We start from the raw sequence: 27,688 nt of genomic DNA on the forward strand, positions 1-27,688 counted from the left end.
TAAAGGCAACAACACGGTCCTTCTTTCCTCCTGCAACAAAGGAACGTGTTCCCCATGAATACACTTTTCATTTGTGGCTCTCAAAAGAATATGCCTCCTCAAGGAATTTATAATGCACTTTCCCTGAATGTCAACGCCCCGGCCATCCGAGGGTGGGTGTTGTCGGTGCATTCCGAGGATCGGGGAGGGGGGGGGCAGGAGTCCCACGTGGCCTCAGCGGGGGGAGGGACACCGGAAGGGCCAGAGGCCAACAGCCTCCTTCCCAGGGGCCATGCATTCAGTCTTGCATGACTGTCCCATGAAAAACCTACTCCGGACAGAGTAACTGAGTAACTGCTTCCCCCCAAACCCACACGGTGGGGGCAGGCCGCCACTCAGGCCTGGGGGGCCCCTAGCATTCCCCGTACCTTACCCAACGACCCCGGCAGCGACAGACGGTGGAAACCTGAAATGGGCTTTTATGGATGATAATCGGGCCTTTGGATTCTCTTCTTTTCTCAAGCTTCAACCCAAAGACCTCTCAATAAAATGAGGGTTCTCCTGATTTATACACAGAGCAAAGCAAGAATAAAAACAAAACCCAAAAAGAACCCCTCGGCAGCCCAGGCCAGTAAGGACCCCAGAATCCTAGGGCCATCGTGGGGGTGTGCCTGGGTGGAGAGTGTATTAAGCGCACATCTGCAGTGTTTAAAAGCAAACAGAGGCCACAATAAAACAGGTGTGTTGAAAACACACTGCTTTCCGGCCGGTGTGCCTGGTAAGCACTCGTGTGAGTATACACACCCAAACTCCCAACTTTTTCTCCGGCATCAAAAGGCAAGGCTGTTCATTTTTAAACCTTCTTTATTCAACATTCAGCAGTGAACAGGGCTGACACTTCAGAAACTCTAACACAATTATTTAAACATTGTTTTTCGTTTTTAAAATCCTGTGGAAATATTGTCATTTCTGTGGGTCCTTGATAATCTAGCAACCCTATTTTGCAAAGCTGAGGCCTACTTCTGAGCTGAATCTTTTCTTTGAAAGTATTAAAGAGGAGGAGAGCCTTAAAGCAATAAAGGTTGCAATCCTACATATAGGAAGAAAAACGTGTATGCGTGCGCGCACACACACACACACACACACACATATACATCATTCGGAAATAGAGTCACAATGGTTGATATAAATGCATTCACAATTTTATTTTCATTGAAGCCACAAGCACTGAAATGAAGTTTGTTTTATAATATATGCTATATAGCCATTTAATCTTTTCTGCACACTTCAAATACATTTTTTCCTGTTCCTTGAGTTCAGCAGAGAAGCTTATGGTTCCAGAGTGGCTGCATGCATACGGGGTGCTTAGCATCATAGCAAGGCTTCATTGGGCAGCCAGAACCTGGTGTGGTCAGACAGCTGTGCTCGAGAAAGCACCTCGGACTGAAACCAGCATTCGAAACAGATCAGAGGACCGACACTTTAGGGTGACGTGAGACTGCCCAGAGTAAAAGCGCACGTCTCCAAACACAGACACTCAAAGAACCAAGCAGAAGACGAACTCCGTCAGCACGTAGGATGTACCAAGTGTTAGTCCCAAGAAGGCATGACAAGAGCCACATGAGCGGCCTCGCCTCGGGGCAGGTACCAGAGACATTAGCAGCGCCCAGGGCCCTGCGTGTGCAGCGAAACCGACCGCGTGGTTCGCGCGTGACCGTTTCACGATCATCAGTCGTTTTAAGAATTGTAGTTAGAGATGAGAGCAACTTTTAGAAGCTCCTTTAGAAACCGCAGGTCGGGGTCCCTGCTCCACACTTTACCCAAAAGCCTCTTGACGTTCCCAAGACCGAGTTCAGAACAAGAACAATACGCAGCCAGGGCAAGACCTACGGCGTGTGAGTTCTGTGCGCCCGGCCAGTAAACCCGGGCTTCTTTGAAAACACCCTCTCCTTCCGAAATGCTCAGCTATGCGCCACCCCAAAAAGGCACGTGACGTGCTATGTGTCTGCTATGGGAAAGCCACTTGGGATTTGGCTCTTGGATGAAACATGAGCACGGATGACCCAGTGACAATCCAGTCCAGGAGCCACCGCTGGACATGGGAGTATAATGGAGGCCTTTTGTCTCGTGATACAATTCTCATCTACAGAACATTCAAATAATGAAACTTCACAGATTCTAGATTCAGGCTAATGGAATAACAGAATAATACAGTTGTGATTCATAGGCACACTCAACCCTCCCGCCCCCCCCCCCCCACCCCTTGCCCCCAAAATAACTCAGACAAAAGGCAAAATCTGCTCAAGGCGAATTTAAATCTCGGCTTTGTGCGAAAGTCCTCAATCGCATTATTGTTGCAAGACAACGCGAAGCTAGCAGTGCGGACTCCAAGAAAAACAAGCACGACCCAATGTCGAACCTGAAAGCGGGGGCGCAGGAGGCAAAGCAGCCACGAAGCCCCCAAGCATGAGCCACCAAAGAGCCGAGAACGCGGTGCCCTTCCTGCAGTGCCCACGCCAGGCCACCCTAGAGATGCCCGATTCGGAACGTTCTTGCAGCCCTGGGCCACATCCCGAGGGCATCCCTTGGGAGGAAGGGAAAGAGGCTGAGTTGTGTGCCAACACGGCAGGCGGCCCCCCGGGCCCCTCCCGCGGCCGGGGGGCACGTCCAGCAAGGATGGCAGGTGGAAAGCGGAGGGGCCGCACCAGCATCTCCCCTACGGCTTAGCTCACCTGCGCACTCTCCTTCCTTCTCCTTGTCAACTACAGCGGACACACGTTCTGTGCACCCCTGTTACTCCTCAGAGCTCACCTTGCCTGAGCCCCGCTTGGGCACACCCCTGTCACCGCCAAAGAAGCGCCCGAGGGAGTCAAGGATGCCCGTGTCTCTGTGCCTCGGGAGGAAGCCGTGCCTGGCGTGATCCATGGCACTGGCGGATGCCAGGTACTTGGAGCCGTGCCGCTGGGAGGGTCTTTTCTGTGACGCCATCACATCGAGGCCCTCGGGAGTGGCTGTGCTGTCCTCTTGGATGGTCTGGAGCTCGTCTGACTCCGAGGGCCGGTCTTTGAAGGTGTTGTCCTCCCTCCCGGGGGCATCTCGGGAAAAGAGGCGGATCAAGTGGGGGCGGCCCCCTGGGTCAGCTGGGTTGGCGTCCTGCCAGGCATTCTTTGGGTCCGCTGTGCGCTTGGAGTCTGTCACCGCCGTGTCCTGAGAGGGGGCCCCATTGTTCTGCTCCACATCTGCCTCCCCTGCAAACAACAGTGAGATATGAATACGGGCCGTGCAAAGCGGAGCGGGGGACAATGACGCTTTCTTCCAGGGCTAGTGTCCTACCGAATCCACAGGACGCGCGAGGGGCCATCGAGCTGCATGGCAACCCCACATCGCTCGGGCAGGACCCGACCGGGACCGAGCGAGCACCCTACCTGCCGCTCTTGGGCCCCGGGACTTGCCTCACTGGCTCAAGGTTTGGCGCCCCACATAAAGAGCACCCCCGCTTCCTGCCGACGTGGCCAATCCCCCTTGGGCGCCGCCTTGCCGCGTTTGGAGAGGCCAGCACCACAGGCACCTTAGTGGGACGTTGAATCTCGAAAATTCCACTGGTGCATAAGCTAAGCGTGTCCGGGAGCATTTATTTGACCAAAGGTATTTTTAGCATTCTTGATAAACATGGAACTTCCCACATCTTTTTGCAATTCATGCCTTAAAGAAATGGGGCATTTAGAATTCTTCAGTTTGAGATTCCACAAGAGGCCTGTTGCACTAGAGAACTGCTTATTCAGGACATTTTCATTTGGCTTCTCTTCTGTAAGTGGCCACGACTGTACAGTTCGAAGTGGGAATGGTGGATTTCAAGTGGGATCCCACCATCTCATAGCTTTGTGCGCACACACGAACGCAGCGTTTCCTCCCAGAATGGCAACGCATCCACTTTCCTCTCAAGTTGTAGGTTAGGTTTAAGTGCACGTCCACTCCAGCCCCCTCCACCTCCATCGTCCGGCCACCCACCTCTCTATCCACCCGCCAATCCGCCCGCAGACCATCCACCCAGCTCCCCACCACCCATCCAGGCACTCACCCTCCCTCCCGCCCACCACCAGCTCCCCAGCCACCCGCCCGGCCACCCCGGCCATCTACCCACCCAGCCACCCAGCCATTATTTGCTGAGGACCTAGTAAGCGGGGTGCACTGTGCTAGGCGCCTGGTTTGCAGTGATGAACATCTGGTCCTTGTCTCAGGAACACTGATGAGAATGAGTGTCATGTATTGAAGTGTCCCCCCAAAATGGCGGGTCCCCACCCTAAACCCCAGTAGCTGTGAATGCGAGCTTTTTCAGAAATAGGGTCCTTCGTAGACAACAACGTAAGATGAGGCCCTACTGGAGGAGGGTGGGCTTAACCAATGGCTGTTGTCCTTGCAGAAAGAGGGGGCTCTGAATCCAGACATTGCCACATCGGGAAGAAGAGGCCACATGAAGATGGGGGCGGGGACCGGAGTGATGCGGGAGCACCGGCCGGTCAGAGACCTGGCGCCCACCCTCCCCTAAGCCGGCAGCCACGGCACAGCCCCGCGGACACGCTGAGTTCGGATCTCCAGCCTCCAGAACGTGAGCAGCATGGAAATTCCCGTTGTTTGAAACCACCCAGCGCGTGGTGGTTTGCCCTTCGGCCACAGGACACCAACATAACGTACAATTTCGTGTCAGCTGCTGATACGGAGACCACAGGGCAGGAGCAGGGGCTTCAGGGAGGCCCCTCGAAGGATGGGATGGGTGGGCCCAGGTGGGGGTGCCCCGGCAGAGGGGAGGGCACCCAGTGCGCAGGTGGCAGGAAGAAGGGGCTGGGTCTGCAGGTGCACAGGTCCGGGGGGGGGATGCCACCCACGGGAGAGATGGAGGGAGTATTTGAGGATGTTTGTGCATCTACACGACACATACTTTCACGAACACATCAGAAACAGAAGGCGAACGATTCCACTCTCTTTCAACAAAATCCCGGCCGTCAGGAGACGGTCCCGTGAATGACACTCATCACACAGTTTCTTGACCTGTACTTCCAAAGTAGAGTACCTCACTCCCCACGTCCCTGCTCAGTGTTTGCCAGTGACAAAGTACAAGGCAGAGCCCGGGACCCGGGATCCCCGTGACCTTATCCAGGCTCCTAGGAGACAGCACGCAGGGTCAGCTGTGCCCGACGCCTCAGAAACTCGTCCCTTAGAGTATGGCACGTCCTTCGGGACCCCTGATGAAATTCAGCTAGGTAGCAACGCAAGTATTTTTACAACGTATGTACTAAATGTACTAAATGGCTCGCGGCACAGTAGCAACATGAAAAAGCAACGTACAGAATCCTAGGGCCGCACAAAGCTGTCGATTTTCGCAGGGATGGGATGCTAATTTATAGGTTGCCACAGAAAAAGAGTCTGATTTTCTAGCTGTGCCTTATATTCTGTGGTTAATATAAATTAATGCAAATGCGGGAGAGAAAACAAAAGCTATATTGTACATAATTAAACACATTAACAAAACACAAGCGCATCTGAATACTAATATTTGTGTAACAGTTGGGCCTTGTGTCCCTGAATACGGCTGTTTGTGAGGGCACAGAGAAGGCGTTCCTGTCCTGAAAGTGGCTTCTCTGAGCACACAAGGGGCACGGGGACACTGAAATCTGTGATGTGCAGCATTTTGGGTAGGGACAAATGCAGTTTTAATTTGTCAATTAATATCAGCTTTCATCGAATTACAGCCCAATGTAGTCTTTTTATTGAGACTCGAAGCGTGGAGCATAGCAATTTAGGGCACAATTTGTGAGCCATGAACCTGATTCTACCAGAACATGCACTTACAATGCTCTATTGTTGTTCAAATTCTACACGAATTCGCAATACAACTTTTTTTTTTTTAAAGCCCACCTCATCTAAATGCTAGGATGGCCCCCAGAAAGCTTCGGAGGGGCGACATATTGGACTTTTGAAAGTAATGCTGTTAAAATCACAGAATGGCTTCCTGGAACATCTCTGAGAAACAGAGACGTCACTCACTCGAGAGTGGTTTCTGGAACAGAGACACCCACCGAACCGGAGGGTGATTTTGGGGGAGGCGGTGTGTATTGTTGGAAGAAACTCAGACGTCCTAACCACAGCAAGTCTCCAGCTGAAGGTCCCAGTGGTCCCGCTGATCCCTGTGTGTCTGGCTCCTTCCCAGGCAGGGTGTCCTCAATCCGGCCCCCCTGGGTGATTTCTTATTTGACTGACTGTAACCATCTTCTTCTTTTCTTTTTCTTCTTCCTCTTTTTTTTTTTTTTTTCTGCCACTTTATGCTGGGGTTTTTGCTTCACCATCACCGCTGGTCCCAAGGCCGTGGGCTTCTCTGGTGGGATCCCACACTGTACCCAGGGCCGATGGAAGGACCGTACAAGGTTTCACGGTACATGACCTTACTTGCCCCCCGATGTCACGTGCACCAAGGACAGACTCGCCCGCCTGCTCTTCCGTTTGCCCTCCACCGTGTCCCACACGTGTGCCCCCCGTGTTGTTTGATCTCTACGCATCCCATGCGGTGCGTGGTTGGCACTAGGTGCCCAGCAAGATCACAGCCATGCCGATGTGAGCTGGGCCGTTCCTCCCAGAGGAAAGAAGTCAAATCCCCGCCTCTTCTTTGCTAGAAGAACTTCGCCATTGGCATCGCTGCTGTTAAACTGTTTTTTTTATATGCTTATTTTTAAGTGAAGATTTCCCTTCGGTCCTGAAAGGCCCTGCAGCAGGGTCTAAGCTCTGGCTCAGAAACGAATTTCAGTTGTATCATCTGACTCTTTCCGGCTATGCAAAGGGTTTGTAATAGTCTAAATGTAACCCGTCAGCGTGGCTCTGAGGTACCAGCATGAGGAATTCAGTCTCCCGGCTCTATTCTTTCATCAAGTCCAAATCCAAGTTTGTGTGTCAGGCCTGATTGCTCGTGATGTCCATGGTTCACTGAGTGGGACGCACCTGACAAGCTCTGGGACCGCCAGACCGCAGCTGAGCCCGTGGACAACAGAGAAACTGCCATCGCCGCATGCTATGGACAGCAGTATCCGGAGTCAGGGCCAGCGAGGGCCCGAGGTTTGCAGGGCACAGCGGAGAAGGACCCTGCAGACCAGCCTCAACCTCTCCGACCGGACGATGGCTTTGGGCAGGTCGCTGAACTGGGCATCTGTGGTGATGACGTGGGACGATATGGCTACGTTCTTGCCTCAGATACCTTCAGGCCCCTTTCAGCAGCACGCGCTAGGGTTTGGCGAGCTGAGTTTTCACCCAGGGCGGCCGCTCCCGTACATGCGGCTGTCCCCAGAGAGCCCGGGACGGGAGGCCTTGGCTGACCGCGCTGGGTGTCTTCTACACATTATCAACAACCCTAACAAGCAGGTAGTTCTAGGATCGCTTTTACTCACATGAGGAAACAGACACGTAGGGAAGCTAAGCAGGACTCACTGGAGGACGCGGTGTTAATTCCAGGTCTACGATCGGAACACCACGGCTCCAGGCCTCGCTCGGGGTCTCTTCCGGCCCCGACGGGCCTTACCTGCAGCTGGGCTCTTGCCTCTACGGGGAGAATTTAACCGCACACACTTGACCGCTAAGCCACGTGTGGGTCACAGCTGCTGAATGGAGAGGGACAGGCGTAGGGGCGGCAGAGGGACCTCACAGAAAGCCGCCCGTCCCGAGCGAGCAGCTCAGCCAGCGCCCCCACCTGCAAACAGGAGACCCGCCGGAGGCACCCCGCGGGCTCAGTGCACCCTGGGCTCCGGGAGCTGTGCAGGCATACGCAGAGGTGCCTCCCTGCACGTCCCCTGCTCCCCCCGAACCAGAGCCCGATATTCCTAGGATGGGCTCGGATGAAACTGAGGACGAAGTGCATATTGTCCTGTACTTAAGTATCGCTGCATTTAACGTGGAACATACCTCGTCTGTTCCACTCCGCCGCACCCGTGGGAATCACAGCTCATGAATAAGTTCCATCAGAACTGCCCGCGTGTGCTCGCACATGGGAAAAAATACAGACGTCCAGGCACACCCCAGACCCCATAAGTCGGGACGCACGGGATGGCACCCGATTCTGCTTTTTTAACAGGTCGGGCGAAGTGCCCAGTCGGTCATTCTGAGGACACCTCGGCTCACCGTGTGACGATGGCACGTCCCCTCCCCCCACCCGCCCCTCCACCCCCTGCTTCCACTCACAGACCACAGTCTCTGGGAGGAGAGCTTAGTCTCGGAGACTAAGCGGAGCATCCTAGGCCCGCTGTGTGTCGGGCCCTTTCCCACCGTCGTTGGGCTGGGGCTCAGCACTTTTCGCCCCTTTGGGTTGGCTTGAGAAGGTGCACCCCCCTGCGTGCTGAGTCTGTGGGGCTGAGGTGATGAGACGTTTTGCCAACATTGAACTTAAAAACGTGCCCTATACACTCATCCTACCCAAACCACCGCTGTTGGCTTCTTTTACATATGCACACTCCTATCTCCACCCCAGGCAGAGGAGGCCTTGAGCCCAGCCCTGGTGAGCGGCCTCCTGGAGAGGTCAAGGCTGGGAAAGCATTAGGAAGCCTGGGGTCTGCATCGGACCTGAAATTCAGATCCAACTCCCCACCCCCCACTCGCTGCAAACGTCCCAAACCCCACAAGTTGCACGGCCTCCACGTGGGGCAACAGCTACAATTTTCCCCACAGAGGGGCTTTTGTGAGCCACCCCCCGTCTGTATTTTTTCTACACGACATCCATCGACTGTTTGGGCAGAAAATAAAATTTGTGCATTCATTTTGAGGGATCAGACTGAACGGATTTCATGCATCTTCTTACCTTGGTTTTAAAAGCACCTGTCCTGGGGCACCCAGGTGGCTCAGCTGGTTAAGTGACCAACTCTTGGTTTTGGCTCAGGTCATGATCTCAAAGTTTGTGAGTGCGAGCTCCACATCAGGCTCTGCACTGGCAGTGAGGAGCCTGCTTGGGACTCACTCTCTCTCTCTCTCTCTGCCCCTCCCCTGCTCACGCTGTCTCTGTCTCTCTCAAAATAAATAAATAAACTTAAAAAAAACAAAAGCAGCTGTCCTGGGGGGAGATCTGGTCAGGTCTATAGCACAGAGTACAGGTCAGGCTTGTTTGAGGTGTTTGAAGTTCCCATAAGTGAGCAAACAACCACAAAGCCACAGCTGAACTGATTTGATGAGTCTGTCCTCCATCACAGGGTTTTTTCACCCAAGGAACTAGGATTTTTCCTGGCTGAAAAACACAGGTTCCCAGCTTCCTATCCACACCCCCTCCTTGTGGGGGCCCCAGACACAGACTGGACCCGGACGGGGTCTCGGAGACCCCACGGGAGGCCTCGCGGAATCTCTTCCTCCGCGGCTTCCGTGGGGCCTGCAGTACAGACAACCAACGAAATGGTGAGATTCATAAAGAAAAGACAAGCAGCTAGAAACGCACGTTCCCAGACGCCCAGACAGCAGTCGGCATCACCCTGCTGTCCTGTCCTTTATTGTGCCCCGCGGACAACCTTGCAGCACCTGCGACAAGGCAGGGACCCCGCACGGAGGAGGTTCTCAATGGGGCTCAGTCACCTTCCGGGGCCGGAGAGTGCATCCGCACAGCGATGGGGACACTTGGTGACTTTCATCTAAATACACAATGGCAGAATTCAGAGGCGCTGTATGCGCCCTTGTCCTGGTACACTGGATGGTTTTCTCCTAAGTGATTTGCAATCTGGTTTTCTAGCTCATGGTCCCTTTGGGAAGTATTATCCCCACATAGGTCCATATATCCAAATGCACCAATGTGTCCTGTTTCTGGTAATTGTCCAGGCTAGTCCTTCGTTCCTAACTCAAAGCAGCAGCATGACAGATTAATGCCCATCATTATGGAATCCACACAATGAAGGAAATCTTCAATTACTGGGTCTTTGGTTTCTTGTTTTTAAACTCACGCTTTTTTAATTTGTACTTTCTTCCCCAGAGCTTTTCCTCATCGGGTACGTTAGAGATTCCTGAGACTATTAAGGCCACTGTACAATCTAGAGAAACACCACCGACCTGATTTCGGGTCCTCTCTTCCTGGGACGAGTTGCCATAGGCAAGCAAGGGCACGCCCACCCAAATTCACTTGCCAAGTTCACGTCCTTCAGAGCGGGTGAGCTGAAGTCACACAAGGGACTTCTCAGGCTAAAAGGTCTTGAGATGCAGAGACGGCTGTAAGGGGCTCAGGAAAAGCTACCTAATACTTCGCACCTTTGCAGAAGAGCCCCAACCAATAGAAGGTGGCCCTGCCTCGTACGGCCTGGGGAAAACCGTCCGGAAACACGGCTTGAACTGAAGCGACACCATTAACTCTCCTTTACGGGTCTTGTTAAATTCTGATCCTCTGTTCGCTTCTGTTGGGGGTAGACGGTGTGGATCTCTCTGTTCAGGACTTTTAGGGAAGGCAGCTTTGCAGATGAGCCCACGGCCTCCGGGAGCGCACCTGTCCGCCCGCCAACTGAGCCCTGCCTGTCCGGCCCCTCAGGCCTCCCGCGCCTGTCCTCTCCCAGCCAGCCCATCGATAACCGCTCAGAACGCCAGCTCCTGGGGCTCCAATTCCCCCAAGCGCAGATTCCAGGAAAGAACCAGGAGGCAGACACCGTTCCCTCTGCTTAGACCCGAGGCTGGGCTACAGTCGCATTTTCACTCAAAGTATGAAATCAGTCATTACCGGAACAAAATCTCCAGGTTGCTTTTCCGGAAGGGTGGTGTTTTGGTTGTTGTTGCTTGTTTAAATTTTTTTTTTCCTTTGCCTCGCCACTCTAGGCCTGGAGGTGCGGGACCCCCTGCGGTGTCCCACCACCAGCCGGTCCCACGGCGAGAGTCCAGATGGCAGACTCTCCTTGGAGCCCTCACGAGGACCCATGAAGCTAAGAGCACTCTGACAGCCGAGAGGCGAACGTAGAGCTCCTTGGACCCTCTACAGACAAGTGCAGAAATAAAACCTGCGCGTGTGTGAAGGGCACGCGATGATTCGTGGCGGATGCTTGGAAGCAGATGCTGGGAATAACAGGTACAGGCCTGGCTGCCCCACCTCACCCCTACCCGCCTCCGAGCGGGGCCAGGCAGCCTTCCCAGGAACGGAGTCGCTGGGGAGCCCCTGCTTCCTTGCCTAAGGCCTGAGAGGCTGAGATGGGGGGTGGGGCTCTGGAGGTAGGGGCAATGTGCCCTCCTCCACCTCCAGCCGGAAGTCCCCTCTTCCTAAGTGACGTTAACATGGGGCACGCAGGTGTGTCCCTGACGTGGGAGGCCCCAGGAGAAGCATCCTGCCCAGTCTGCGTGTGGACCAGCCCCCGCCCATCGTGGGGAGGGCCAGAGGACCGCACTGGCCACCAAGCGTGTGGCTCCGTCGGGCTCTGGTTAAACTCAAACCAAGAGCCCCCGCGGGAAGGCCAGGGACTGGCGGCAGACAGAGGCCCGCAGGCGCTGTGGTGCGGACCGCGACCTGGGAACCGGTGCTCGTGACCAAGCCCCCAACTCCCGTCCCGGAGACGAAGGCAGGAGGGACCCCCTCCCTGCGAGGGGCGGCCTTCTGAGGCCACGCCACAGGCCCGGCATGGACGGGACCTCAAGCTGCCACAACGTGGCTGACCACCCGCTTTAAGGAACAGGGGCGCTGTGAGTGCCTGTGTGTCCCCGTCCCGGCGGCCCAGCCCCTCTCCGCAGAGGAGCCCTCGGGGCCCTTGGGCGGGTGGGGCCGTGGAATGTGCCAGTGTAGGCCAGGGCTGAGAGGACCCTCCTTGTTTGTGGAATACTTCTGTCCTTGGCTCCCCGTGCTCAGGGTCACCAGGGAGGGCGATGGAAACAAAAAGGCCCATGGTTGTGGCCCGTGGATGTGCTGTGGCAGAAATTCTGCATCTATGAGAGGCATGCGGCCGCCCGCCAGGCTACTGGCAGAGACCTCTTTAAAACTTTTCCACAAGCGAATCTTATCAACCCACCCATCGCGCACAAATGCCTCCTTTGTGCGCCCAGAACATATAGTTTTTATGTGCTCTAAATAGCTCACCCCTGGAGCCCTCCCACAGCAGGGACGGGGTCGCGGGAGAGGCAGCCCGAGTGCAGAGCAAACGGCCCGCGAGGGTCGGGCCGGGGCTCCACTGCGAGTCTGCACCTCGTGGGGCCCGAGTTTCCTCATCGTACAACGTGGTGCCGGCTTCCCCGGCACAGCTGGTGTAGAGATACGGGATTTTTTTTGTTTCAAAAGCCCGATGTCCACGTGGGTTCTGTGCCCTGAGCAGCCTCTGTCGATTCTCAGTGAAACTGGGTACCAGCAATGAACAGGCCCGGAGAGGCGACGAGATCGCCCGCAAGCAGGTGGCATCCCGGGAACACTACGGGCTGCTCTCCAGCGGGGGGTGAATAAGCTGAAAGAGGTGTTCCTGTCTCCACGTCTGTCGTACCCAGTGGGGCTCGGTAATCATGGCAGAGTTAAACTGACTTGGGACTGTGAGACCAAAGGTCGCTGAGGTCAAATCCAGTGGACTTTGGTTCTACCGCTGACTCTGCGGCCTTGAGCACGTGAGTCCATGTGTTCACGTCCTGGCGCCTCAGCTGCAGAATGGAGCGAATTACTGGGGTCCCTCACGGGACTGCTGGGACAAGTACGTGAGGGGCACGTAATAAAGTGGCTTAGCCCTGGTGCAGACGGAGTACCCATCAGTCAGGGCTTCTGTTACTGTGGCTGGTGTGATATTTGAAACACTAGTCTGGGGATACCTTGTATACAGCAGTAAGAGCCTACACGTTTTCCACATACCAACTATCCATCCATCCATCCGTCCACCATCCACCATCCATCCACCGTCCACCCACCACCCATCCATCCATCCATCTACCCACCCACCCATCCACCCACCCATCCACCCACCCATCCATCCACCCATCCACCCATCCATCCATCCACCCATCCATCCATCCACCCATCCATCCACCCATCCACCCATCCACCCATCCATCCACCCATCCATCCACCACTCATCCATCCACCCATCCATCCATCCACCCATCCATCCATCCACCCATCCACCCATCCATCCATCCACCCATCCATCCACCACTCATCCACAATCCATCCATCCATCCACCCATCCATCCATCCACCCATCCATCCATCCATCCATCCACCCATCCATCCATCCACTCATCCATCCACCCATCCATCCACCCATCCATCCATCCATCCACCCATCCATCCACCACTCATCCACAATCCATCCACCCATCCACCATCCATCCACCCATCCATCCACCCATCCATCCATCCACCCATCCACCATCCATCCACCCATCCATCCATCCACCCATCCATCCATCCATCCATCCACCCATCCATCCACCACTCATCCACCATCCATCCACCCATCCATCCACCCATCCATCCATGCACCTACCCACCCACCCATCCACCCATCCATCCACCCATCCATCGATCCACCCATCCATCCATCCATCCACCACCCATCCACCTACCCACATACCCATCCACCCACCCAGTCACTCACCCATCCACCAGCCATCCATCCATCTATGCATCCAATTACCCACCCATCTCTCCAGCCATCCATGTGTACATCCCCCCAATACTCATTTCATTCCTATGTTTAGCAGAATTCGAACTGCCCCCAATAATTCTCACCCTTATATAATCCTAAAAAACTTATAAAAATGATGAGGCATCCCTTGTGATTATATTATGTCACATGGAAAAAGGGAGGTAATCTGGGACTGTTTACTCCAACCACAGGAGCCTTTTGAAGGCAGAGTTTTCTTCAGCTGGCAGTGGAGGCAGAGGTTAGAGAGACTCTCGATCAAGCAACGAAAGGTGGAAAGCACCGTCTCTGGCTTTAGAGACAGAGGGTCCACGTGCAGGGTCCAGAGATTGGCCGCTAGGAGCTGAGGGCGACCCCAGAAGACAGCCAACAAAGAAATGGGGATCTCATCCCAACAACCACACAGAACTGGATTCTGCCAACAACCTGCTTGAGCCTGGAGCCGGATGTCCCCCCGGGCCTCCAGATAAGGGTCCGACCTGGCTGACCCCTTGACGTCGCCCTGGGTGGTGCTGGGCAGAGAACCTAGCATGTCACGGACAAGTTGTGTTTTCAGCTGCTGAGAGTGTGGTGACTGGTTACGCAGCAACAGAAAACGTATCCATGTCTGCTGTGTGCTGGGGGAGCAGACGGAGGCAAACAAAACCGGGCTCCTGTCCCCATGCGCTCGCAGATTAGGAGACGGGAATTCATAGGACAACCTCACAGATAAATACACGGGCTTTACACGAAAGAAAGAATCTCGTCAGTGGGAGGGCCTGGGGGTCAGAGAAACTTCGCTTCCCTGTGGCCTGGGGTGAGAAAGGGTCAGCCACACACCAGGGCTGGAGATGGAAAGGGGCCTGGACACGGAGGGGAACGTGGTCCCAGCAGGCCAAGTGTGGGCGCGCTGGGTGTTGAAGGTCACGTAATGTGCTTTGTTCTTTATTCTATGAGCATGAGATGCCACAGAAAGGCCTTTTCAACTGGGACACAACATAACCAGACGTATGTTTTCAGAAAGCCCTCCTGGGTCCACTGAGGAAAAAAGCCAGAGCCAGGGAACAGCAGAGAGGTTGAAGGGTCAACCAGGCCAGGGATGATGGAGGCCTGGGCTGGGGTCAGTGTTTGGGGGCTGGAGCAAAGTGCAGATCCGGGAGTTTAGGGGATAAGAATCAGCACGGCTTATGGCAAAGCTCTGGGGGTGGGGAGGGGGGAGGGGGGGACAGGACAGCTTCCAGGCAGCGTCGGCATCGCCTGGGAACTTGCCAGAAGTGCAGATTCTCTGGCTTGTGCCAGGCCTGCTGACCAGAAGCCGGGCGGGCCCCCAGTCTGCGTGTTGAGAAAGCTCCGCAGGGATTCTGATCACGGGGCACCTGCAGAGCGGGAAGTCTCGGGCGGGCGGAGGGGTGGGCATCCACCAAATCAACACGACCGCCCAGAGAGGCTGTCACGTACACTCCCAATGCGGGCCGCACTCCCCTCCGTCCGAGCCTCTGGACGTCCCGCCCCCAGACCAAGTCAACAGAAAGCTCAGGGCACGGTGAGGGCACCTTTAGAGGCATCCCCTGGGCTCCGGGGCCACCGAGGTGGCGGGTGTCGGTGCCACCTTCCCCACAGTCTCCCCCGAGTGGCCCAGGACCTGTGTCACCACTGATGAACCGCCTTCAGGGCAGGGCGGGTCTCACTCACGAACACGGGTGTCGTCCTCTCCCCCAGGGAACGTCGGGGAGCTTTCAACACCGACCTGTGCTGTGGTCCCAACGCCAGCCTGGCTGACGCAGATCTGCCCGTTCTGGAAGCGGGCCCCACGCATCGCGCTTAGATTCCTGCAGCGATTTTAAAGTGCAAACACTTCAATACATGAACGGGAACCGCAGGAGGAAGTGCCGGGCCAATTCCTTCCAGCTTTCCGTTCTTCTCCTTCCCCCCAAAATTTGGCCTCAGAAAACAAACAAGAAGGTAAGAAGACTCCGGGCTTCGACGAGCTACAGTCAGTGCAGCAAACAGTAAAGAAAAGTGGAAACATTCTCAGAACACGAAAACAGCATCATGCACCTTAAACATCACCTTTAAACCGTCTCGGTTTACCTTTAGCCCAAACACAAGTTCAACAGCGGCTTTCCAGAGCTCAGCGGGCACCACGTTCCAGCTCTGTGCTGACGCCTTCAGCCAGGATAGTAACCTTTCCTCGGGAGAAGCCGTCTGGCCCCGGGTCACGACTGTCAACAGCCGCAAAGTAGCAGCCGGCGGTCCGAGCCCTTCCTGCTGGCCCCAACCTGCGCTCAGGTCACTTCCTTCACTTTGACCCCGTTCAGCCCTTGTCCCTGTTGCAATTCTGGGCAGGTCTGAGATCTCCCAGCCGGATCTGTGACCTCACGGCTGACTTGTGTGAAAATCACAATGTCATCTGATGTGTGTTATCACACCCTGAAACACCACACAGAGTAGGTGGGCTGGAAATGTCGTGGGCAGGCGCTCCATGCCCAGAGCTCAGGCTGCCACCTTCCCCACCAGCCACGGGGCCACCCCAGGCTGCCCAGCGCACCCTCAAGACGGCCAACTCGGCACAGGCTTGAGATGGAGATCCAGGGGCGGCTCAGGGTCTCTCGGGGGCCGGGAGCCCCGTCCGGGGCATGTCACAAGTCGAGGAGCCCTCGTCCTGGCTCGGGGCAGTCAGGCCCCCCACCCCCTGCTCCCAGTCCTCCCCGGGGGCCAGGAGATGTGAACAGGTGCTTGCTTCCTTTGTGGGCAGAAGAAGTACCACAGAGGAAAGCTCAAACACGCGCTCCACACCTTGACCCCCCCTGTGTGTATGCTCACGCATTTACAGCAAACGTGTGTGAGGGGCACCCATGGGGGCGGTGTTGGGGGGAGCAGGTGCACATCAGGCCAAAGCAGGAAAGCCAAGTGCATGGCCTTTGCTGGCGGTGGCCATCGTGCACCAGGAACGAGGCTGAGTCTGCACGCAGCCCCCGCCACAGTGACTATTAAGAAGGGAAGAAAATGCTGCAAAAGCAGAGGAGGGGTCTCTTCTCAGAGGCCACGTGGCAGGACGACTGCAGGGGGGCAGGGGGGTCCCTGTGCTGTCAGAGTCTCCCAGTGCCGTGTGCAGCGGTCAAAGAAGGTCGGAGGGGAGGTGACTTCCTACTGTAAGGAACCTTTGGAGCAGGTACCATCTGGGCGCTGCCTCAGACTTCCTCTCTGTAGGATTGTGGGAAAGACAGTCACCTGCTGGGAGAAGGTGGGGGGCAGGGAGGGACACGCAACACCTGTAACGGTGTGCGCGTCGTGCGGAGCTTGGTGACAGTGCCTTTCTGCTGCTCCTGATTCCTCTGCTCCTCTTGTGTGTGTGCATGCATGTGTGTGCATGCCTGTGCATTTGTGCACACATGTGAGTGTGTGCATGTAAGTGCATGCACACATATGTGTACATGTAAGTGCATGCATGTGTGTGCATGCATATATGTGCATGCGTGCATTGTGTGCACATGCGGGTGTGTGTACATGTGTGTATGTGTATATGTGCATGTAAGTGCACACGTGCGCTCACACGTGTACACATACATGTACATACATGTAACCGTGTGAGTGTACACATGTGCATGCATGTGTGCATGCATGTGCATTTGTGCGCACATGTAAGTGCATGCACACATATGTGTACATGTAAGCGTATGTATGTGTGCATGTAAGTGTGTGTGTGTGCATGTAACAGTATGCATGTGTGTATGTGTGCATGCATATACGTGCATGTGTGCGTTATGGGCACGTGTAGGCATGTGCATGCGTATATGTGCTCGTGTGCCTGTAAACGCACACATGTGTGCACATGTGTACACGTGCATGTGCATGCATGCGAGCGTGTGTACGAGTGTACATGTGTGCGTGCGTGTGTGTGCATGGGCACACGTGTGCTGGGGAGATTGGGTGTGCCGGGTCACGTTGACGCCACCATGCCGCTAAAGGACTTTTGCTGGAAAGCCAATGCTGTGACTTGAACACAGGTCTGTTTCCCTTCCTAGTGTGGGGGTGCCTGGAGAACTGATCCGGGCCACACCGGCTCTACCGGCTCCTTCCGGTCTCCCACGCCCTCCCAGCGCCCACCCTCCGCTCAGGCCCCTGCGTACGTGCCTTCTCGGGCACCCTCAGGAACCCACGGGGGCCCCTCTCCCGTCGGAGGACGCCACCTTCTCGGGCGGAAGCTGTCTGTCCTGCAGGCCTCGCTGACCTTGGGGCCTGTGCGACCATCTTCCTTCCAGCTTTCTTTCCCTACTTCCAAACGCTCTCCCTGGGTCCCGGGAGGAGGCTCAGGCCATCCGGCTCTGGCAGCTGACCCCTGCCCTCCGCCCGGCCTGCCCTCGGGTCCCGAGCAGCCCGCACCCTCCCGTCCATCCGACTGCCTGCTGATCCAGCGGGCAGAATAGGGACGTCATCTCTTGGGACAAACTGACAGACCAGGGAGGCTCGCTCCACATCAGGCCTCCTGCTTCCGAGCACTGGCTGACCAAGCGCTCGGATATCCTTCTCCAGTGATGCCCTGTTGTCAGGAGTGTGTCCAGCTTCTGGAGAGACTGGCCAGAGGCACAGAGAGACCGCTGGAGGGCTGCTCCCAACAGTCCCGGCTGAAGGTCAGTGAGCGGGATGGGGGAGCAGATGCCGGTGGGCTCTCCAGGAGGGACGCGGAAATTGGTAAAGAACAGACTCTCTGGGGGGAGGCTGCACGGACCGGCTCTGTGACTGTGGGGAGGTTCCTCACCTTCACTGGGGGAGCGTCTGTTCCCTGAGGGGTGGACGGCCTTTTGGCGGTTGGGGGAGGCTGCTCCGTGCACACCAGGTTCCGGGGGCCACGCTGATGCTTGGTGAGGGCAGGCACGGAGCACGCGCTGGTGACAGAGGGGACGTGGCCCCAGGCGGGGTGCAGGGGGACGGGGGGTGCATCCAACTGACTCCCTGAGTCAGGGCATGGGAACCAATTACAGAAAGACACGATTCTGAAATAAAACACTGTTGCACTTGGAGGGTATTTCCACACAAACTCGAAGCCACAGCAGGGAGTACTAAGGTGATCGATAATCCCCCTTGAAGAGGGCGAGCAAATTAAACGTTTAAAAACCCTCCCTGCGCACGACGGCTTCGGTCCGTACCAGGGCCAATAATTTAGCCCAGTTACCACTGGCAGGAGGCCGTTCAGTGAATCACCCAATAGATCGATCCGCTGAAGGATTAATCGATCCGCATGGGAATTAAGAGCTGGTGTCAGAAATCTTAGATGAAAGGAAACGGGAACAGCAGCGGCTGAAAGGACAAGAGCGTGAGAACACGTCACAGCACGGAGGGCAGGTTCGGAACCAACAGCTCCGAGGCATGGCAGCGGCCTCTCGAAGAACCGGCACGAGGGGACCTGGGGCTTACAGACGCTCAGACACATCTCCACGAAGAACGGACGTCACCGCCCCAATTTTACACGTGACGCAGTCATGCTTGGGCGGTCTTACCCAGCGAGGAGAAATGCCAACCCGGGCTTTCTGCTACCATATCGTGTGGTTTTTCACGCTGCTTCGTAACGAGTCCTGGGAATTAGACGGACGTACCGTCCGGGATGTGTGACGTCTCTGTTCAGTCTCCCTGTAGTCCCACCTCCACAGGGCCCGGAAAGGCCTGGAAGGGCCTGGAAGGGAGTGCTGCCATGCATGGGTGCATGCACGCACGCGGCATCTGTGCAGCTGTGTGCACGGACACACGCACACCAGCACGTGTGTGCATACAGCACTTGCTTAATGAAGGAATCCTTCGTCAGTTACTTCGTGGACCGTTTTGCAAGCACAGGAAATGTTCTCACTGGCTATAGGCACAGTGCTTCATTCCTATTCTGAACTGAGCAGAAATCAACACGACTTTACTGGTTAGCGGGCCATTTGCATCATCAGTGACGCAAAAGTTGTCGGCAAACTACACCCACGGCCAAATCTGGCCCGTCTCCTGTTCTTGTACAGCTTGCAAGCCGACAATTTTTTTTCTTACTTTCTTAAATAGTTTAAAAAGAAAAAAATAGTATTTCGTGACACATGGAAAGTATATAAAATTCAAATGTCGGTGTCCATAAATAAAGTTTTATTGGAACTCAGCCTTGCTCATTTACTGACAAAAGCATCTGTGTTCGCTTCCATGCTCCAAAAACAGAGTTGAGTAAGCGCCAAAGGGACCATCTGGCCTAAAACATTTACTGCCTGCCCCTTTACAGAGAAAGCTTATTGACCCCTGTCATCTATAATCTAATTTTCAGCTCTAAGAACAGGACTAATTAGCCATGCGGCCTTCGTAGGATACAAAACGGACAGTTACACATCACACAACTTCAGGAGAAGTCAGCGAACTGTGAGCCCCAGAGTCCAAGAATCTACGTAACTCTTTTTTTGCACTCAGTGTCAGGACGCATGGGAAGGTGTTCTTTGCGCTGTGGAAGTGTTGTGGCTTGACCCATAAGGCGGTGATAAAAATGCATTTGGTTTTAACGTAATGAGTAAAATTAATGACGATTATTTTATGATTCATTATCTTAAAAATTCTTTAAATTTTAATTTAGAGAGAAAGAGGAGGGGGGGAGAGAGAGAGGAGGGCAGAGAGAGAGGGAGACAGAGAATCTTAAATAGGCTCCTCGCTCAGCTTGGAGCCCGACACAGGGCTCGATCCCGTGACCTGAGCTGAAATCCCATGATCCCATGGGATCCCATGATCACGACCTGAGCTGAAATGAAGAGTCAGACGCTCAACCGACTGAGCCCCCCAGGCGCCCCTTCCTTCCTTTACAATCCTGAAGTTTGTTCGCTAACTCATCAGATGGCACACGACTGCTTATTTTGGAAAAATTACCGATAAAAGGCCTGTAGAAAACGCCAAGTGAGGACTGCAGCGGAGTTTATCTATTGGAAACCAGGTAAGAGCTGTGCCATTCCTACGAATCACAGCACAACAGAAGCCAAACCTGCAGCTCTCCAGTGTGGACGTGAAGAAGCACCATTCACGACGAAATGCAAATTGGTGCCAGAGTCTACAGCCTCTGAGATCTTTTTGGAACTTTTGCTTGCTGACTGCGTAGCTGCGGGTGTCCCGGATTGAAGGGTGCACGGAAAGTGGCAAGCTTTCTCATGCTTTCAGCCAAAGACACAGGTTCCAGAAACTGTGTCCTTGGTCTTCCGAGAAGATCGGACGCTGGCACCAGACCGCCTTACGGGGGGGCGTGCGCTGTGACCGGACGAAGAGGAAACAGGGGTCCGTGATTTAACTGTTTTGACCGGCCTCCCTTCTCTCAGCTGAAACAATTTCAAGCTTGACCGTCGCACCTCGAAACATGAATGCTATTTCGTAAGTATTCAGAGAATACTTTGGTCACGCCTTACCCAGGACGGGTCAGAAACAGGACGGCATCACCCACGGCTCTCAGTGTCAACAAATAATCGATACATTTACATTTTAGTAAATGAGAGAGTTATTTTTAGGTCTCTTCTTGGGGACAGTTGCAGATCTGTTCAGCAGCACTTTCTGTCCCTGGGAGCCAAGGAACAATGCCGTCAAATGTCTGGCACCGCGGAGATGGGGGTTCTTCAACAATGTCTGCTTTTCACAAGCAGCGTCCAGCACCGAGAAAGTGCCGACACGGTGCCAGCCTGGTACCAGCCCGTGTTAGCTGCTGCTGGTGTTTAAGGATAAAAATAACTTGAAAACTCTTCAGGTTGAGAAATGTTCAGGGAAATGCTTTAAAAAACTCAGGCAACGAGACATGTTATTCAGATTAAGAAACAGCGATGTCCGGCCAGATACACGGGGAGAAAAAGACATTCCAAGATACCATTTACACAGACGGCCTCAGGTGAGCCCTCTTCAGCTCACCTGCTGCTTTAACTCTTCTTAGAAATATGTTGTTTCAGTAAAGGGCACACGAATACGCTTTTTTTTGGTTTATTTTCTTTTTTGGGAACCATCTCAAGACCGTTTATCACGATCCTATCGTCAGATACCATCTGATGTCATAGGGTGTCCAACTGAAGAAACAGCAAAAACCCCCTAAGTACTTTTGAAGATTTATGTATGAAAATTCTAAATTAGCCACAGGGGTGCTTATGATAATCTACTCTGATGTTTTGTTCCATGAACCTTCACTAGGTTGGTCATTCCGAAAGGAAATTATAAGCAGAAAGTCAGCGTTTCCATCACATGGAAGTAAGCTCGTATGTGTGCTCTTACGTGGGTGTGTGTTACAAAGGTCTCTACGGGGAATCAGTCCCCTTGAACCAAACGTGACATTCAAACTTTTGATCACAGGGACAGTGTGCTCATTTCCACCAGTCTTGGGTGAATTCTGGGGTCCGGTTCCTGGTCCCTGAGTATCTGAGCCACAGCTGTGTGATGTAACCTGCCAGGTGGCTGTGCAGGCCCCCGGGCACTGAGCGGGTGTCACTGCTCGCTGTCATCACCCAAGGCCAGCGTCCCTCACAGCACAGCAGGGGTGGGTTGCAGAGTCACCTCGGCCTGTATGTCCACACGAGTTCAAATGCAGTGCATGAAAGGTCGTCGCCACAAAGTGGTTTACAGGATGCGAACCTTTTGATCTCCATGAATATCGTGCGTCTTGTAACGGACTGAGCAATGGTTGCGTTGTCACGTGAGGGAGCTACGTTCTCCCTCTGCTTTCACGAGGTCCCAGAGTCGAGGGACAACAAAGGCAGAACACGTCAAAGCTGAGCCATCCACATCTGCCTAAAATGCCGTTTTCACAGATGCCACTCACACCTGACGGGCAGAGCCGGGATCTCACACCGCCTCCCCCCCTGCTCACACCGCCTCCCCCCCTGCTCACACCGCCTCCCCCCCTGCTCACACCGCCTCCCCCTGCTCCCACCGCCTCCCCCTGCTCGCACTTCTCCCTGCTCACACCGCTTCCCCCCCTGCTCACACCGCCTCCCCCTGCTCGCACCACTTCTCCCTGCTCACACCACCTCTCCCTGCTCACACCGCCTCCCCCTGCTCGCACTTCTCCCTGCTCACACCGCCTCCCCCCCTGCTCACACTGCCTCCCCCCCTGCTCACACCGCCTCCCCCTGATCCCACGACCTCCATCTGCTCACACCACCTCCCCCTGCTCCCACTGCCTCCCCCTGCTCCCACCGCCTCCCCCTGCTCCCACCGCCTCCCCCCTGCTCGCACCGCCTCTCCCTGCTCGCACCGCCTCCCCCTGCTCGCACCGCCTCCCCCTGATCCCACCGCCTCCCCCTGCTCGCACCACTTCTCCCTGCTCACACCGCCTCCCCCCTGCTCGCACCGCCTCTCCCTGCTCGCACCGCCTCCCCCTGCTCGCACCGCCTCCCCCTGCTCGCACCACTTCTCCCTGCTCACACCGCCTCCCCCCTGCTCGCACCGCCTCTCCCTGCTCACACCGCCTCCCCCTGCTCCCACCGCCTCCCCCTGCTCGCACCACTTCTCCCTGCTCGCACTTCTCCCTGCTCACACCGCCTCCCCCCCTGCTCACACTGCCTCCCCCCCTGCTCACACCGCCTCCCCCCTGCTCGCACCGCCTCTCCCTGCTCGCACCGCCTCCCCCTGCTCGCACCGCCTCCCCCTGCTCGCACCACTTCTCCCTGCTCACACCGCCTCCCCCCTGCTCGCACCGCCTCTCCCTGCTCACACCGCCTCCCCCTGCTCCCACCGCCTCCCCCTGCTCGCACCACTTCTCCCTGCTCGCACTTCTCCCTGCTCACACCGCCTCCCCCCCTGCTCACACTGCCTCCCCCCCTGCTCACACCGCCTCCCCCTGCTCCCACCGCCTCCCCCCTGCTCGCACCGCCTCTCCCTGCTCACACCGCCTCCCCCTGCTCCCACCGCCTCCCCCTGCTCGCACCACTTCTCCCTGCTCACACCGCCTCCCCCCCTGCTCACACCGCCTCCCCCTGCTCCCACCGCCTCCCCCTGCTCGCACCACTTCTCCCTGCTCACACCGCCTCCCCCCTGCTCGCACCGCCTCTCCCTGCTCGCATCGCCTCCCCCTGCTCGCACCGCCTCCCCCTGATCCCACCGCCTCCCCCTGCTCGCACCACTTCTCCCTGCTCACACCGCCTCCCCCCTGCTCGCACCGCCTCTCCCTGCTCGCACCGCCTCCCCCTGCTCGCACCGCCTCCCCCTGATCCCACCGCCTCCCCCTGCTCGCACCACTTCTCCCTGCTCACACCGCCTCCCCCCTGCTCGCACCGCCTCTCCCTGCTCGCACCGCCTCCCCCTGCTCGCACCGCCTCCCCCTGATCCCACCGCCTCCCCCTGCTCGCACCACTTCTCCCTGCTCACACCGCCTCCCCCCCTGCTCACACCGCCTCCCCCTGCTCCCACCGCCTCCCCCTGCTCGCACCACTTCTCCCTGCTCACACCGCCTCCCCCCCTGCTCACACCGCCTCCCCCTGCTCCCACCGCCTCCCCCTGCTCGCACCACTTCTCCCTGCTCACACCGCCTCCCCCCTGCTCACACCGCCTCTCCCTGCTCACACCGCCTCCCCCTGATCCCGCCGCCTCCCCCTGCTCGCACCACTTCTCCCTGCTCGCACTTCTCCCTGCTCACACCGCCTCCCCCCCCTGCTCACACTGCCTCCCCCCCTGCTCACACCGCCTCCCCCTGATCCCACCGCCTCCCCCTGCTCGCACCACTTCTCCCTGCTCACACCGCCTCCCCCCTGCTCACACCGCCTCTCCCTGCTCACACCGCCTCCCCCTGCTCCCACCGCCTCCCCCTGCTCGCACCACTTCTCCCTGCTCACACCGCCTCCCCCCCTGCTCACACCGCCTCCCCCCCTGCTCACACCGCCTCCCCCTGATCCCACGACCTCCATCTGCTCGCGCCGCCTCCCCCCACTCCCGCCGCCTCCCCCCCTGCTCGCACCACCTCCCCCCCTGCTCACACCGCCTCCCCTATCACCTCCCCCTGCTCAGTCCATGTCCACCTGCTCACTCCACGTCCTGTTCCCTGGGTGCAGGGAGAGGCACCCATCTTGGAAGATGTGAGCGGCGGGCTTTTAGTCCAGGGAAGTGTCGGCTTAGAGAAGTTACATTGGAAGGTGATCACCCAATGACCACAACAGTTCGCGGAGGCAAGAGAAGAAATAACTAGGGTCTCTCCATCCCTCCGCTGCCTGCGCACCGGACATCTTCAAGGATTGAGCGAATCAGACACAAAAATGCACTTTTCCAGGGGCGGTGGATGGTGTTCGACAAACACCCAAATGCAAATGGCAGACATCCACACGGAAGCAGAGGCAGACAGCCTGCCCTCTGGAGCTCGGCGCGCAAACAAAATAAAGCCACGGCGGGTAGGCGTCCGCCCGAGCCAGCAAACGCCTCTGACCACCGAGGCCGTAAACAGCAGCGGGGCTCACACTAGGCAGGATGAAGAGGCAGCCCACACACCCACCAGCCGGGAGGGACCGGCAGCACAAGGGCCATCCCCAAGGAGCGAAGCCCGAGACACCCCGCCACGTGGACAGACCTGCAAAGCGCTGAGCGAAATGGCAGAAGTGTGCAGATCCACAGACAGAACGTGGATTAGCGGTTCGGGGACTGGCGGCGGCAGAGGGGGCGGAGAACCGCCATCGGTGCGTGTGGTCTCTGGGACAAGAAGCTTCTGGATTCGGTGATGGTGAGCACTGCCCACCTCCGTGAACTTGATGGGCTAGAAATCGCATCTCAATAAAGCCGCGAACAATGAAAGCGATGACGGAGGTCACTTCGCTCACGTTGCTTTAATACAACTTTTCAACAAAACAGAAGAGACACCAGAACAAAAAAGGGGATGCGTTCAGATTTTCCACGCAATTGAAAAAAGCCAAACCATGTTGAGTATTTAATTCCTAATGCCGGCGAGCGCACTGATGATGATGTATCTATGCAATAAAATAATTAGATCTATTACTCGTCAGGAGCAGGTTCTGAGCAAAACTTACAATCACAGGATTACTGAAAACCACTGCAGAGACAGAAATGTAACGATCTTCTGTACTGTGGCCTCCACACAGGACCGCCATGCCGGTAAGAAGGATGCTGTGGGCTGAGAATCAAAGATCTCAGTGTAACAGGTGTCTCTCTGGCTTTGTCTCCACTGGGAAGCACACTCCTGCTCAAATCCCCTCCCGGGGCTCACGCACTCAACAAGAAGCAGACGAGAAGTGGTCCCAATGGCTAGTACCCTTAGCGTGCAGGGGTGCTGTCCCCTGAGGATGACACAGGCAGGGACCGGACCCCCGGCTGAGAAGGTGGCCGTGGAACAAAGAGGCGCCAGGATGGCCCCGTACGGGGGGGAAGGTAGGAAAAGTAAATGTCGTCCTTACGAGGTCGGCGTGTCAGGCCCGTTACTGACTTCACTCCCCCCAAATTGCCGCTATTATAGCTCTGTTTTACCGATGTCAACAGCGAGGCCCAACGAGGTCAAAACAGAAAACACGCACTTATTAAGCAAGAGGCGGGATTTGAACCCCATTCAAAAGCAATCTCCAGGCAGGCAGGGTCCCGGCTGTTTTGTTCAGTGCTATACCCCTGCACTCAGACGCGGCCTGGGGCGAAAGCGTTGCACGATAAAGATCGGTGGGACAAGTGATTCCTATTTCAAATAAGAAGACAACCTTCGCGGGATGCAGTAGGCGATATGGGCTGTGTGGTGAGAGCGTCGTAGCCCGGCCCCCGTTTAAATCTGAGCAAAGAAAACGTTGTTCTATTTTCTGTCTTTGAAGTTCCTGCAAGTGTAGGGTCCAAGCCACGTGGGGAGCTCCAGGGGGACCTGGACGTGATGCCCGGTGGTTTGAACATCCTCACTTTGGGAAGCCAGGCCTCAGGTGTGCAGGGAACGGGGAACGCTGTTGTCCAGCCCCGCCCCTACCGACCACGGTCTCTGCTCACACGCAGGTGTGCTACGTGCTCACCACTGGGTGCCCCCTGATGACCCTCGACTCCCCACGGGAAGTCCACCCCTGCAGCCACAGGCACAGGCGCCGTTTCAGGTTTCTCGGAGTGCGGACGTTGTCACCGCCGAGGCCCTGAACCCGGTGACGGCAGCAATGACAGAAGCCACACGCTTTCCGCGAGCAATTCCATTCCCGCATTCTTGTCCTCTCTTGACTCCGAGAAGCTGCATGTCCCCGGAGCACCGCGGCTCCACGGAAGTGTCTGGAAACCTGGGAGCTGCTGACTCATCGGGACGATCTGGCAGTGAGCCCTCCCCTTCTGGCTCGTGGATCTGGCCGAGGACAGACATGGTTGCAAAAATAAGGACTTGAAGACTCACATAGTCTGTTACCGTTTTCGAAGATAAACTAGGGTTCTGAAACGCGAAGACGGCGTTCTATATATACTTTAAATGTCAAACTATGTATTTCCCCCTTCGTGAGCTTTGTGGGAGCCGGCCGCCAGCTACCGAGTCACCGTGCACTCGATGACGGGGCCCCAGCTCTACACACACCGCGTGGCCGCTGCCGAGCGCAAGTTCCGTGAATGGCTTAGAAACGACAGCCTTTGAAGGACTCATACTGGTTTGTACAGTACTTCTAAGGCACATCTCTGAGCGCACCAGCCCGCTGCTGATCGTCCCGGGCACGCAAACTTGGAAAGAACATTTCCTGGAATCCAAGGAGCATGTGCAGAAGACACGACCGTGATCCTGACGTCTCGGCCCCTGGGGCTCCCACCCTGCCCGAGGGCCAAGGTGTCCACACTTTCTCTTTGTCCTCCTGTGGCCCCCTCCCCCCCAGCTGGCTCCCCACCCCCCCCCCAGGATCTCAGGCCTTTATTTCTCTCAGTTGGAATGACAGTGAGAGCAAGAATGGCTCAGGGGACCAGACAGCATCCCCTGAAGGATGAGGCCGATTCCTACATACTGGAAAAGCCGGAACCACAACCCTCTGCTCAGACGGGAAATGCCCAAGGGACCCCCCAAGTCCTGCAGGATAAACATCCTGCCCCTCTGTTCCCAAGAAAAACAGCCCCGGTGACTACCGTGCTCCTCGAAGCAGCCCTGAGAGCACAGGCTTCCTGATCCTACTGAAGCCCTTTAGTCATCCGTCCAGGCAAGCCACCGCCTACAGGGAGGCCCCCAGGAAGCCCTCTGTCAGCAC

General features: G+C 56.1%; 1 protein-coding gene across 6 annotated transcripts in view; it reads right to left on the minus strand.

The window, feature by feature from the left end:
* The window catches only part of MBP (myelin basic protein), a 118,931-nt gene that overhangs the window by 30,052 nt on the left and 61,191 nt on the right, over positions 1-27,688 (minus strand). For all 6 annotated transcript variants that reach the window (XM_086683255.1, XM_086683253.1, XM_086683257.1 and 3 more), the window contains one exon: positions 2,791-3,227. In XM_086683255.1, coding sequence (XP_086539381.1) covers positions 2,791-3,227 — 437 coding nt within the window. Of the gene's footprint in view, positions 1-2,790; positions 3,228-27,688 lie in introns of those variants that run through there.

This window comes from Puma concolor, chromosome D3, assembly GCF_028749965.1.
Source record: "Puma concolor isolate L17-30 chromosome D3, mPumCon1.1.hap2, whole genome shotgun sequence".
Classification (NCBI taxonomy): domain Eukaryota; kingdom Metazoa; phylum Chordata; class Mammalia; order Carnivora; family Felidae; genus Puma; species Puma concolor.